This window comes from Pagrus major, chromosome 3 (assembly GCF_040436345.1).
Source record: "Pagrus major chromosome 3, Pma_NU_1.0".
In the NCBI taxonomy this organism is placed as follows: Eukaryota; Metazoa; Chordata; class Actinopteri; order Spariformes; family Sparidae; genus Pagrus; species Pagrus major.
This window is the reverse complement of record NC_133217.1, coordinates 10,557,197-10,571,078: the sequence shown is the minus strand read 5'-3', so window position 1 is coordinate 10,571,078 and position 13,882 is coordinate 10,557,197. Positions and strand designations below refer to the sequence as shown.

The following is a 13,882-nucleotide window of genomic DNA, read 5'->3' as shown; positions in this document are numbered from 1 at the left end:
TAATTTTTATACAATTTTGAAAGTTTGATTTGACTTTGAATAAATGAAGGAAACAACTCAGCTCCTCGTAGAGAAGCAGAAGATTATGTAGTAGTAGTTATGTGCAGTGAGTGTTTTCATTTTAACTTAACCAGACTTAACATACAAAACATATGATCATCTTACAAAATCTGATGCATTGTTATAGATGTAACAACATAGAGTAATTAGGATTTTCTCCACCTTGAGCTACAACATTAACACACTGATATGGATGGATTCATTGCAATGATCCAATGTAATAAAAAACATAATATAAAGGCCCATTCTGCAGAGTGCTTTTACTCTGAAAATTTAAGTTTTAAATTGCAGAACTTTTACTTGTAAATGAGTGTATCACATTGTGGTGTTTGTTTATCCTTCCACATGACTCCTTCTACCTCTGAGAAAGGTGCAGGTATACAGTCTGAAGCCCCATCTGGTATATGGCGCCATCCAGTGGCAGCAGCTGGAAAACAAACATTACAACACTCTCTCTTTCCTCCAGTTGTATTTATTTATTGGTTATTTATATTTCAGCCTGCACTGATTCTAAATGTATCTTAAATGTGTAGAGCCCCTCCAGGACTTAAGCCACCATTAAGGTCACTAAAGGCTGAATATAATTTTATAGAGGATCAATTCTGTTGTGAATAAATTCCTCTGTTTTACAGCACTGGATATCAGAATGAGCTTTCTTCTGTGCGGTGCATTATCTATAAAAGACTATGGCCTTCACTCCACCACCATACATGCTCTCTCACACACACACACACACACACACACACACACACACACACACACACACACACACAACAACCCTTCTTCAGACCAGACCCGGTTGCCTAGCAACGCCCTGCCGAGTGGCCCAGGGGGCGGGAACAAGGCACTTGGCTTCCGCAGTAATTACAGTGCATGTGTGTGTGTGTGTGTGTGTGTGTGTGTGTGTGTGTGTGTGTGTGTGTGTGTGTGTGTGTGTGTGTGTGTGTGTGTGTGTAGTGCTGTATGTATGTTTCTGGGCCACCCCAGGTGCATGTGTGCGTGTGCGTGTGCATGTGTTGTTCAGATGTGAGAACATGCTTAGAGTACCAGCAGTCTCATGACCAAATAGAAGCAGAGAAACCACAGTTATACAGGCCTCGGGTCAGATTTTACACTCATTAGGACTTAATAAGAAATTGTTTCAAGCATGATAACAAATCAGCACTGAACTTTCAGTATCCTCCTGACTTGTTAATGTGGCTGGGTGCATCTTAGTGAGACAGAGTATTGCTTTGGCTGACAGCCTATATAAGCCTAAATATTTCCCTTGTGTGCCAGGGGCATATCCTCAGTTGGCTGCCCACTAATGATGTTTTCTGCTCGGTGAACCGGGGCTGTGACTCCACTTGGCTAAAGTCACTCCTCGCTCAGGGAGGCTTTCTCTAAAGGAGAGGACAAACCCCTGCCTGGGACTGTACAGGCCTATACTACGTCAACATGGAGCTCTGTTTGCCGGCGTGAATTCAGCACAAAATTTCCCTTTGGGAGATTGAGAGAGGGTTTTGGTGCGTGGGTGGGAGACATGACTTCTGTTCCACACTGGTACAGAAACAAGAAACTTCTCTGTGTGATTGCTGCTTGTGCAACAAATGACTTTTCTCAGTTGTGTTCTCTGTTGCTCTTCTCCTGCTTGATACCCATGATTCAGCCCTCAGCCTGAATCCTGTCCAAATGACTTTATTGAGCAGTAAGTCATTTTGATAGGCAAATATTATAGTGCGAAGGCACCATGATACTAATGATACTAATCTGAGTAGAATTACAGTCATCTGTAAACAATTGAACAGGCCTATATGTCGAGTACAAGAGAAAGACTGCAAATAATGATAATTACCTCCGTTCGTTGGTTTGTCAGCAGGGTTACACAAAAACTACTAAACAGATTTCCACAAATCTAGGATGGAGGATGGATCTCAGCCCAGAATAGACCCCATTAACTTTTGGTCTGGATCCAGATAAAGGAACGGATCCATCTCACTTTCACTACATGGATATTGATGAGAAAAAAAAACAAAAAACAGTGAAGCACTTAAATTATGGTTAAGCAGCTATGGTGGTTTAAAATCTAGAGTGATACAGGGCTATAAAATATCAGAAAATCTTATCCAGTGTCTTGTTTTGTTCGACCAAATGTCCAAAACCCAAAAGATATTCACTTTAGTATCATAGAAGACAAAGAAAACCAGAAAATATTCACAATTAAGAAGCAGAAACCATTTGTATTTTTTTTTATTTTTGGCCTATATGTCAACTGTTTTCTGTTGATAGACTGAGTGACGAAATAACTAATACTTTAAGCTCTAATCTATAGCCCTAAAACATTTTCTTGATTTTGAAATCAACAACTTTATTTTTTTTTTTTTAACCAAAGATATTCAGTTTACAATTAAATAAAACTCAACACATCCTCATATTTGTGAGGCCAGAACCAGCACACATTTGGCATTTGTACTTGATAAAAATCTTAAAGCTGCACTTTGTAGTTTTGGGGAAAAAAATAAGAAATTAAGAAACCAACTTGTTTTCATGACGGAATAAACAAACTGACCTTAAAGGACAACACAATTTATACTGTTTTACTTTGTTTATATCTGGCGGACCCTGCCACCACCCAACAGTGTACGGATCCTTTTTTCCTCTGAGAACAGCTTGTTTGTTCAGTTATGGACAAGAGAAATACTTCTGAGTTTATATCATTACCTCATTAATTTAGTAAATATTAAAATTCTTAGTTTGACGATCGATGTATTCCTTAATATCTGTCTAATCACATGTTGATAGCAGACTACATAAGAGGAGATATAACCAATTTCTAATATTTATGTGCTGTTTCATATGAATTGTACGGAAGGCCATGCATTCATACATTTTATTTCCTCCATTTTCCCGTTATAACGAGTTAATTTCATTTGTTTTCTCGAGATCTCGAGTTATTATCTCGAAATAACAACTGCTGTTTTCCCGAGATAACGGGATAATTTTCTCGAGATCTCGAGTTATTATCTCGAAATAACAACTGCTGTTTTCCCGAGATAACGGGATAATTTTCTCGAGATCTCGAGTTATTATCTCGAAATAACAACTGCCGATTTCCCGAGATAACGGGATAATTTTCTCGAGATCTCGAGTTATTATCTCGAAATAACAACTGCTGTTTTCCCGAGATAACGGGATAATTTTCTCAAGATCTCGAGTTATTATCTCGAAATAACAACTGCCGTTTTACCGAGATAACGGGATAATTTTCTCGAGATAACGAAACTTTGTTTTCCCGAGATAACGATATAATTCATTTGAGATCTTGAGAAAACAAAACGATAGTGTAGTATATTAAATCATTGCAGGAAACATCATTCAGTGTAGCAATGTCAGAGGAGCAGGAGCATATCGATCACCACGTCACATATCTTTTCAATCAAGGCCTGACACAGGCTGAAATAGCGTTATGCCTTGCTATTACAGATAATATACACATTAGTGTGCATAATCTAAAAAGACGATTAGCAAGGCTTCAGCTACATCGGCGGCGCAATCTAAGTGAGCCTGATGTCGTCATTCACTACATAGCTGACCAGCTACGAGGTCCCGGGTGTCTCCATAATCTCAGGCCTATCATATCACAGTCATTATCTCGAGATCTCTAATTAATTATAATTTAGTAAATATTAAAATTCTTAGTTTGACGATTGATGTATTCCTTAATATCTGTCTAATCACATGTTGATAGCAGACTACATAAGAGGAGATATAACCAATTTCTAATATTTATGTGCTGTTTCATATGAATTGTACGGAAGCCCTAAAGGGCCATGCATTCATACATTTTATTTCCTCCATTTTCCCGTGATAACAAGTTAATTTCATTTGTTTTCTCGAGATCTCGAGTTATTATCTCGAAATAACAACTGCTGTTTTCCTGAGATAACGGGATAATTTTCTCGAGATCTCGAGTTATTATCTCGAAATAACAACTGCCGTTTTACCGAGATAACGGGATAATTTTCGCGAGATCTCGAGTTATTATCTCAAAATAACAACTGCTGTTTTCCCGAGATAACAGGATAATTTTCTCGAGATCTCGAGATAACGAAACTTTGTTTTCCCGAGATAACGATATAATGCATTTGAGATCTTGAGAAAACAAAACGATAGTGTAGTATATTAAATCATTGCAGGAAACATCATTCAGTGTAGCAATGTCAGAGGAGCAGGAGCATATCGATCACCACGTCACATATCTTTTCAATCAAGGCCTGACACAGGCTGAAATAGCGTTATGCCTTGCTATTACAGATAATATACACATTAGTGTGCATAATCTAAAAAGACGATTAGCAAGGCTTCAGCTACATCGGCGGCGCAATCTAAGTGAGCCTGATGTCGTCATTCACTACATAGCTGACCAGCTACGAGGTCCCGGGTGTCTCCATAATCTCAGGCCTATCATATCACAGTCATTATCTCGAGATCTCTAATTAATTATAATTTAGTAAATATTAAAATTCTTAGTTTGACGATTGATGTATTCCTTAATATCTGTCTAATCACATGTTGATAGCAGACTACATAAGAGGAGATATAACCAATTTCTAATATTTATGTGCTGTTTCATATGAATTGTACGGAAGCCCTAAAGGGCCATGCATTCATACATTTTATTTCCTCCATTTTCCCGTGATAACAAGTTAATTTCATTTGTTTTCTCGAGATCTCGAGTTATTATCTCGAAATAACAACTGCTGTTTTCCTGAGATAACGGGATAATTTTCTTGAGATCTCGAGTTATTATCTCGAAATAACAACTGCCGTTTTACCGAGATAACGGGATAATTTTCGCGAGATCTCGAGTTATTATCTCAAAATAACAACTGCTGTTTTCCCGAGATAACAGGATAATTTTCTCGAGATCTCGAGATAACGAAACTTTGTTTTCCCGAGATAACGATATAATGCATTTGAGATCTTGAGAAAACAAAACGATAGTGTAGTATATTAAATCATTGCAGGAAACATCATTCAGTGTAGCAATGTCAGAGGAGCAGGAGCATATCGATCACCACGCCACATATCTTTTCAATCAAGGCCTGACACAGGCTGAAATAGCGTTATGCCTTGCTATTACAGATAATATACACATTAGTGTGCGTAATCTAAAAAGACGGTTAGCAAGGCTTCAGCTACATCGGCGGCACAATCTAAGTGAGCCTGATGTCGTCATTCACTACATAGCTGACCAGCTACGAGGTCCCGGGTGTCTCCATAATCTCAGGCCTATCATATCACAGTCATTATCTCGAGATCTCTAATTAATTATATCGTTATCTCGGGAAAGCAAAGATTCGTTATCTCAAGATCTCGAGAAAATTATCCCGTTATCTCGTGAAAACGGAGGAAATAAAATGTATGAATGCATGGCCCTTTAGGGCTTCCGTAGAATTGTATAATTCCTGGTTATTATTATTAGTAATCTACCGAAAAAGTATGTACCGTTTTGATTGGCTTTGAACTGTGTTTTTTTTTTTCTTTTTCATATTTATGTAAGCCTTCTATTGATGTATATTATTGTAATGTGACCAATGTTCATCATGTATGTGATATGTGTTGAATGTCAAGGATGGACCCCAGGAGGATTAACCAGGGAATTAGCAAATGGGGAGCCATTAAATAAACAAATACAAGATCAAATAATTAAATATCGTTAAAATAGCAGGCAGTTAATTTTTTTGTCCATCTATGAATGATGATTAGTAACTGTAATTGGTTTTATGCTCATGGGAACGATAACAAAAAGATCCTTGAGGGAAATAAATAAAAGTATTGTAACACAGAGGCCACACTGTGACGTTATTTATGATTTACAAATTGCTTTCCAAAGTCATTTAAACTAAATGACACTTCAGTTCCACTGCTCTATCTTGTTTCCCCTCACCAGCACTGTCACCCTGTGACACCACACTGTACACAGTGGAAACAAACACACACACACACACGCACACACGCACACGCACGCACGCACGCACACACGCCTCCCTTTCCCGTTCGCCCAACCCCCCACAACACACAAGTCACCGCCCTTCCCTCTCGCTCTCACACCAACATGACTACGATCACCGCCGCTCCAACCCACCCCGCGCCGGAGCATCATGGGAGCTGTAGTCCCGGCCGCCCAATCCTGTTCGAGAAGGCGAGGCCTCACCAAAATACAACTCCCATCTCGACCCTCGCACGCCGAGCCCCGTCGTCCAATCTGAATATGTGGGAGGAGCGCGTCCGCCCACAAAAGCCACAGCTATCTCCCCGTATCTCCCCCTTAAAAAAATCAATTGTGCACGAAAAAAAAAGGGAATACGCGTAAAATACAAACAGAGGTGACGGCTGGCTTTCGGTGCACGACGGACGGCGACGAGGCGTCCCCGCGTCGTGCGGCGAGAGAAACGGCGGCGACAGGCAGGAGCAGCGGAGAGGGTGTTGTCCTGATGCTTAAATGGAAGTGGGTGGGCCTCTACGGTCACACACTGCCAACTTCTCTGTGGATATCGTTCTGACAAGCGCTGTTTTACTCGTTTATGGACTGGCTATCCGCTAAAAGAGGCATACGACGGGGCTGCGAGGGGGCCGACGGGCCGGGGACGGTCACTGCGCTCTCCGTTATTTCCGTTATTCGGGGCTGCTTGATTGTGCCTGCGCTTGGCACCGCCCTTCCTGGCCGGTGGGTGGTTTCGTCAAACGGGCAGATCCGCCACGGCCCAGCGCCGAACATATAGGCCGTCCTCCGCCTCTGTACCCGGCCGGCCTTCTACCGTGAACTACACCCTCTCCCTCTCGGTATATTAATGCGTTATGAGTGGTAGGTACCCTCCCCCCTCTCCGTCTCCACCCCTCTCTCCCTCTATCTGACAGATAGGAGGCTCCAAGCCCCCCTTTGATATTGATGATGAGGTTACTGGTTTTGTCCTCTACCTTTTTATTGATCACCTCTGTAATGCTCTACCTGCTTTATGATGTGATTTTTATTCAGGCCACCTGGTGTCTACATGTCTGCGCCTTCTCCTCGGACTTTGCGCTGTGAAGAAATACTCATGTGATGATATTAGAGCTGGACACATTCTCACATTTGACTCTCTCCTCACAGACTCGAAGAAGGAATCATCTGGAACTGAAGGAGGGAAAGCATCTAAAAAGGGGAAAAGTTCTGGATCGCAGGTAAACAAAACCAAACAATCAATAAATAAGGAGAAGAAATAAGAGTTTATTATAGTTCATTACTTTTGCCTTGCCTGTAGGCCAGAAATGTACTCTCTCTCCCTCCCCTCCCAGCCAGCCAGACACCTCTGGGGGCGTTTCTCTGGTGAATTCCACTTCCTGCTTCTGTGCAGCCCTGCTGAGAGCCAGCCCAGAGCTCTTTGAATAGGCTTATATGGCTGTCACACTTCAACCACTGTACTTTTGAATTGTCTGCTTGAATTAGGGGTCAAAATGATTTAATTCTGCATATGGATTTATTCTGAAGACGTGCAGCGTTGGTATGTGACTCTTTGACTGTGGGGAGCTCCTATTTTGAGCTGTTTTGTATAGGTTGTGTACATCTTGGGGATTAATTTAAGCCAGGCAACTATTCTCAAGTGCATATTCCTGTGGTATGACGAGCATCGCTGCTGTTGTATTTGTTACAGAGTCTGGGCTGTTTTCCGTGCTCTGTTGAGAGGTGTATGGCATTAAAAATTTGCCTGCGACCTAGTTCCTTTGAAAGGGAGGAGAGAGAGAGAGAAGGCGGCATTTTCTACCAGTGTTCTGAGAAAAGAGAAATGTGGTTCTCACACGCCCACCCACTCGCTTCCTGTAATACCGCCCACTTCCACTGACAGCTCTCTCTCTCTTTCCTCTCAGCTTTTTGTGTCTCTCTCTTCTCTGTACCATGTCTCTTTCCACCCCTCGCTCTTTTACTCTCTCTTCTTTCTTTCAGATTATTCATTTATTTTGAGTACCTGCCCATCTCTTCCCTCCTGGCCTTTTCCTCTTACATGTTGTACTTTTTGTTTGTATATGTATATGAGCTCTCTGTGTGTGTTGACTGGCTTCTCCTCCCTCCCTCGTCACTCCCGTTTAACCGTCTCTCTCTCTGCCCCTCCTTTCCGTCCCTCCTCCGCCCCCTCTCCTCCAGGATTCCTCTCAGCCCTCTCCGTTGGCTCTGCTAGCGGCCACCTGCAGTAAGATCGGAGGGCAGGGGGGAGCGGAGGGGGCTCAGGCCCAGCAGATCCAGGTCCAGGCTGGTCAGATCCAGCTGCAGGGAGGTCAGCTCCAGGGTCAGATAGTGGTTGACACCGCTGGAGGTCAGACCCTGGTGCCCCAGCAGCTGGAACTGGTCCCAGCTCAGTTCACGGGGAACGGCTGGCAGATCATTACAACAGCGCCTACTATGGCCAAGGAGAACACCAATCAGCCTGTTGCTGTGACGGTGGCCACCACCTTGGCTAATGACAGCTCACCTGGTGGACGCAAGGTAAAGGCGGTCAGCACACAGTGGGTTTGAGCTTTTGTTTTTATTTTGCCATGTCAGTGTTTGTCCTCTTAACTGTATCACTGCTTATTTCCAGGTCAAGCCAGTAGGTGGGACCAACAGTGTTGCAGCCAATCAGCAACAGCAGCAGTTCCAGATCATCCAGGTTCAGAACCTGCCCAATGCTGGGGGCGGGGTCCAGTATCAGGTCATCCCTCACCTGCAGACTGCAGATGGACAGCAGATCCATATCAGCCCAGCTCATACAGCCTCCATTGGGGCTCTACCGGAGCAGGTTCAGCTCATCCAGACCCAGAGTCCGAGCCAGACCATCCTGCAGCCAGCCAACCAGCAGGCCATCCTGACAAGTACAGCCAATCAGACGGTCCCGCTGCAGATCCGGCCCGCACAGTCTTTCCCACTGCAGCTGCAGACTCTGCAGGGCTCCCAGACTCCTGTTATGACCACTGTACCCATAAACCTCGGTGGCATGACCCTGGCTCTGCCTGTGATAAATAATGTCGGAGGGGGCGGGGCTGTGCAGCTCATCCAATCAGCAGATGGCACATTCTCTGTTGCCAATGGCAACCAGCTGGTGACAACAGCAGTGTCTGGGGCAGCTCCTGCTACAGCATCAACTGGCTCAACGGCAGTAGTTGAAGGTGACAGCATCTCCGACGGGACACAAATGGTTTCTGTTGGATCGGAGGCTGGACCAGGTGACACACAAGTGCAGAGCAGTGAGGCAGACTCTCAAAGCCAGAACCAGGCCAACGGGCTTCAGAACCAGACAGATGCAGCAGGAACCATCCAGCAGGTGATCGTGGGCCAGGTGGGGCACCAGTTGGTACAGCAGATCCAGCTGCAGCCCCAGACTCAGAGTCAGGGTCAGGCCCAGGGCCAGCAGCAGCCTCAGCACATTCAGACCCTCCAGCTGGCCCCAGGACAAACCCTGCAGCCCATCCAGGCCTTCCAGAACCCAGCCCAGGTCCTTATTCGCACCCCCACCCTGTCCCCGTCCGGGCAGCTCACCTGGCAAACACTGCAGCTTCCCGGTGGAGTCTCCCTGCAGGGTGGCCTAGGGGCGGCCATGCCACAGCAGCTAACACTTGCCCCCGTGGCTGGAGGGACAACGGTGGGGAGTGGAGGGCTGGTGTCCCTGAGTGGAGCTCCCCTGACGCTGAGCGCAGCACAGATCAACCCAGGGTCTGGGGTACAAACGGTCAGCATCGCAGGGCTGGGCACTGCAGGGGTTCAGGTGCAGGGTGTTCCCCTCACCATTACTGGTCTACAGGGTAAGGGCACACTAAGGATAACTGAGTGAATGTGTAGTGACTAAACCATTACTGTAGGTTAAAGCACTGTGTTTGACACATTACTAGTTACTGAACAATTATGAAGCTCTAATGACTTTCCTGCTCCAGTCTCCAGTTGTGTGGGACACTACTCCATACATTTACCAACTAACTATACCAGGATGTCCTGCTGACTCAGTCAAATTCAATGTCTCACACTGCACTCAAGACAAGACAGTTTTGTTTGTTTGTGTTTCTCTATTGTCACATTCTTCAGACTACTCCACAGACAATATTCTTATTTTTGATTCAGAAGTTTACACATTTTCAAATCACCTTTCAGGTCAACCACAGGGTCAGGATGGGGTCAAAGTTCAGTCGTCTCCCGTGACGGTCACTGTTGGCAACGTGGCGTCAGGCTCATCAATGAGTCCAGACCAGCTGGGCTCCGTACAGAGTTCTTCAGACCAGGAGGGACCGCCCAGCAAGAGACTTCGCCGCGTCGCCTGCTCCTGTCCGAACTGCAGGGATGGAGAGGGAAGGTACAAAAAGAATAGAAACTCAGAGCACCCTGCATAGATGGAGTGGGAATAATGGAGTTAAACATGTAGGCATATGGGGAATTACTGCATTTGTCTATTTTTAAGTGCTGTTAGAGGGAGATCAAAGAAAATATTTATTTTAAATATACAATATTTTTTCCAGGCAACAAGTCTCATGCAAAAAGTCAAATACTCCAAAGTACTCCCAGAAATCTACAAGTCAAAAATGTCAAGATTTTTCCAAAACTGTTGATGACCACCATGTCATGGTGGGACAACTGGTTAGACAGATGGTCAGAACACAGTGCAGCTTGTATTCTAAAGTGAGAGATCCGACCTCTCACCACCAAGCACTTCACATTGTGATGTGGGGCTGGCACCCGAAACATACACTGAGAATATTCAGAGAGCGGTCAAATGTATTCAGCTTTGCTAGAATAATCAGCGAGTCCACCTCCAGCTCACTCCTAACTGTGTTGCAGGAACAGCGGCGACCCCACGAAGAAGAAGCAGCACATCTGCCATATGGAGGGCTGTGGGAAGGTGTACGGCAAGACGTCCCACCTGAGGGCCCACCTGCGCTGGCACACCGGCGAGAGGCCGTTTGTGTGTAACTGGATCTTTTGTGGCAAGAGGTTCACCAGGAGCGACGAGCTGCAGAGACACCGGAGAACACACACAGGTAGGCAGAGTGGTGATGTGGGTCATCCCAGTCATGTTGGTAGAGCTGGGGGTTCAAGAGCATTTGATCAAGTTTTAAAGGAGACATATTATGCTCATTTTCAGGTTCATCATTATATTTTGGGTTACTACTAGAATAGGTTTTCATGCTTTAATGCTCAAAAAAGACATCAGGTTTCTCATATTGTCCAGCTCTGCATCTCTGTATTCCCCCTCTGTTTTAGCTCCTGTCTCTTTAAAAGGTCCCCCTCCTGAATACCCTGTCTGCTCTAATTGGTCCACTGACACATGCCTGAGCCAGCACCGCTAACAACAACAACAACAGAGCAGCTCTGCTAATTCAATTCTTACGCTCCAAACCAGCCACTAGGCATAAATTATGGAGAGATTAAAGGCGGGACTACGGAACAGGTGTTGCAGGAGCAGTGTTTTCTGTGGGAGAGAGGAGCTTCTGTTGGTAGAGACTTTTGGCTTTTCTAACTTTCAAGATGTTTTACATGCACAAGAACCTATATAAAACAAAAAAAGCATAATATGTCTCCTCTAATCCAGGACTGAATCCAAACTAGGTCTACAACTAATGATTATTTTCATCATGAAGACCCACTAACAACTGGCTTATCTTCAATGGGAAAGCGTACAATCAGTACCCATTCCCAGGTCATATGACTCTGCAGTAGTTCCGAGTATTTTTTGGTTCCAGCTCTGATCAGCAGTGATGGAAACATGACACCCAGGTGGACACACTTACTTTAACCCATTTTTTCCGCCCTGATGCGCATTGAAGTTATCCATCTCTGTTCAAGCAGCTTCTCGAACATTGCTCTGTAAGCATTGAATCTGAAAAAGAGACTGAAGTAAAAGATATAAAAAGCAGCTTTAATCCAACTCCTTTAAGATTCTTTATTAAAACTGTTTGGATTTGCACAATTTACAACTTACCCAGCACCACTTTTTCATGTAGATCATTCAAACTCTTTCCCAACAGCTATGCAATGCAGCTACAAAGTATCTTTCTTGATTTATTCTTCTCTAACTTTTTGTCTTCTCCCCTCTAGGAGAGAAGCGTTTTGAGTGTCCCGAATGCTCCAAGCGCTTCATGCGCAGCGACCACCTCTCCAAGCACATCAAGACCCACCAGAACAAGAAGGGCGGGGCTGCGGTGGCAATCATCACCACTGACGACATGGAGGAAGACGCCCCTGAAGGCCTGGGCGCCTCCCCTCAGATTGTCGCCGTGGCGACCCTCTCCCGTGACTCTGACCCTGCTACGCCTACCACCTCTAATCACCTGGAGGAAGAGGAGGAGGAAGAGGAGGAGTTTGAATAGGCGACTGACTCCTGTCTATTTGCGGAAGGCCGACTTCCTGTTTTTTTGGGAGTCTTTGCAGGGACTGTGAGGGTGGCTACTTTTTTCCTTTTTTTTTTTTTACTTTTCATTTCACATCATTTTAAAAATGTTGTCGTTCTCTCATGAAAAGGGACTCAAGAGACGGGATCATGCAATGAAGAGAAACCGAAAAAATATAACATCACAACTAAAAAAACTAACAGATATAATAACAAAAATTTTGTCTAGACGTATGAAAGATTAGTTTGGCATTTATGAGAGGAATCTATAATAATTCCATACCTGGCGGGGAAAGGAATGTAAGTAGTGTCTAGATTAGCACAAGACGGGGGGGTCCTGCTGAACCTATCCAACATCGAGAGACATTTTCCTAATCGCAACAGAATCTAACTCTATGCACAAAGTTGTGTTCCTGTTTCATACCTGTCAGACAGCGCTGAGGGTCAATCATGGTACAGGACTGTTGCAGAGCAGCGAGGGCAGTCTTGGGATGGATGGTGTGTGTGTGTATATGTGACCTGTATGAATGAGCGTGTGTTTGTATTCCCATGCTGTCATGGAGAGGATCTACCTAATTTGAGTTTTATTCATGGTTCAGGTTCAGTCCTCAGATCAGATTCAGGTGTTGATTCCTTCGAGACCAGTCAACGGATAAACTGTTATTGAAGAAGAGAGGAGATGATTCTAAAAAAAAAAAAAAAAAGAACTAAAAAAAGCACATATAAAAAGATTTATAAATAATGCATTCCTATTGAGGCGCAGTGGCCATTAGAAAAAAAGGTTTCTATAGAGAAAAACAATCTAGCTTTCTACAACTTTGTTTGTGTAGTGAAAGCAATACTATAATGACAATCCTAGTGAAACCATGTTTACATCGTCAGGGGAAGTTTTCTCTGTTAATAAAACAAGCCAGTTCGCTCCAAGATTCGGGGGAAACGTCTGAAAGCAGTGCTGTCGTCTGATCAAAGCCAGTTACTTTGCAGATACCACAGGGTGGCTTTAACATCGCGGCTGCAGCGGTCCATCCAGCGCCAGTTTGTTATTTTTATATGATCAGCTACCGTCAGATGGTACCTGGTAGATGTAACGACAGATTCGTCGGACAGCGGCACAGTCACTGATGTTGCTTTTTGCCTCCTGTGCTCCAGTGACGACCCCTCTCCACCTCTCACCCTGCTACGTGACCCATGTGCCACAATTGCCTTAACACAAGCTGTTGTACAGAGGGAAGTTCAGGGCGAGGCGGATGGATACAGGGGTGACACAGAGCAGACCACAGCACAGAGAGGTAAAGAGTGACCAGAGCTGTGGGTGGGAGTGGGTCGGGCTATTTAGCTGTGTGGATATTATGAGATGTTTTCTGGTGGTGTTGCTCTGTGTTAGTTCAGTGCGTACCTTCTTTTTTAAATTAAAAGATTATTTTATTTGATAGAATTTCTCGATTGTTTTAAAAAGT

The 13,882-nt window shown here is 44.3% G+C and overlaps 1 protein-coding gene across 1 annotated transcript; it reads left to right on the top strand.

Moving 5' to 3' along the window:
• Positions 1-6,448: 6,448 nt before the first annotated feature.
• Positions 6,449-13,110, top strand: sp4 (sp4 transcription factor). Its single transcript, XM_073463485.1, has 7 exons — positions 6,449-6,907; positions 7,193-7,263; positions 8,222-8,560; positions 8,655-9,852; positions 10,196-10,394; positions 10,877-11,076; positions 12,134-13,110. The coding sequence occupies exons 1-7, from the start codon at positions 6,901-6,903 to the stop codon at positions 12,403-12,405; spliced, it is 2,286 nt and encodes a 761-aa protein (XP_073319586.1). The 5' UTR covers positions 6,449-6,900; the 3' UTR covers positions 12,406-13,110.
• The last annotated feature ends 772 nt before the right edge of the window (positions 13,111-13,882 follow it).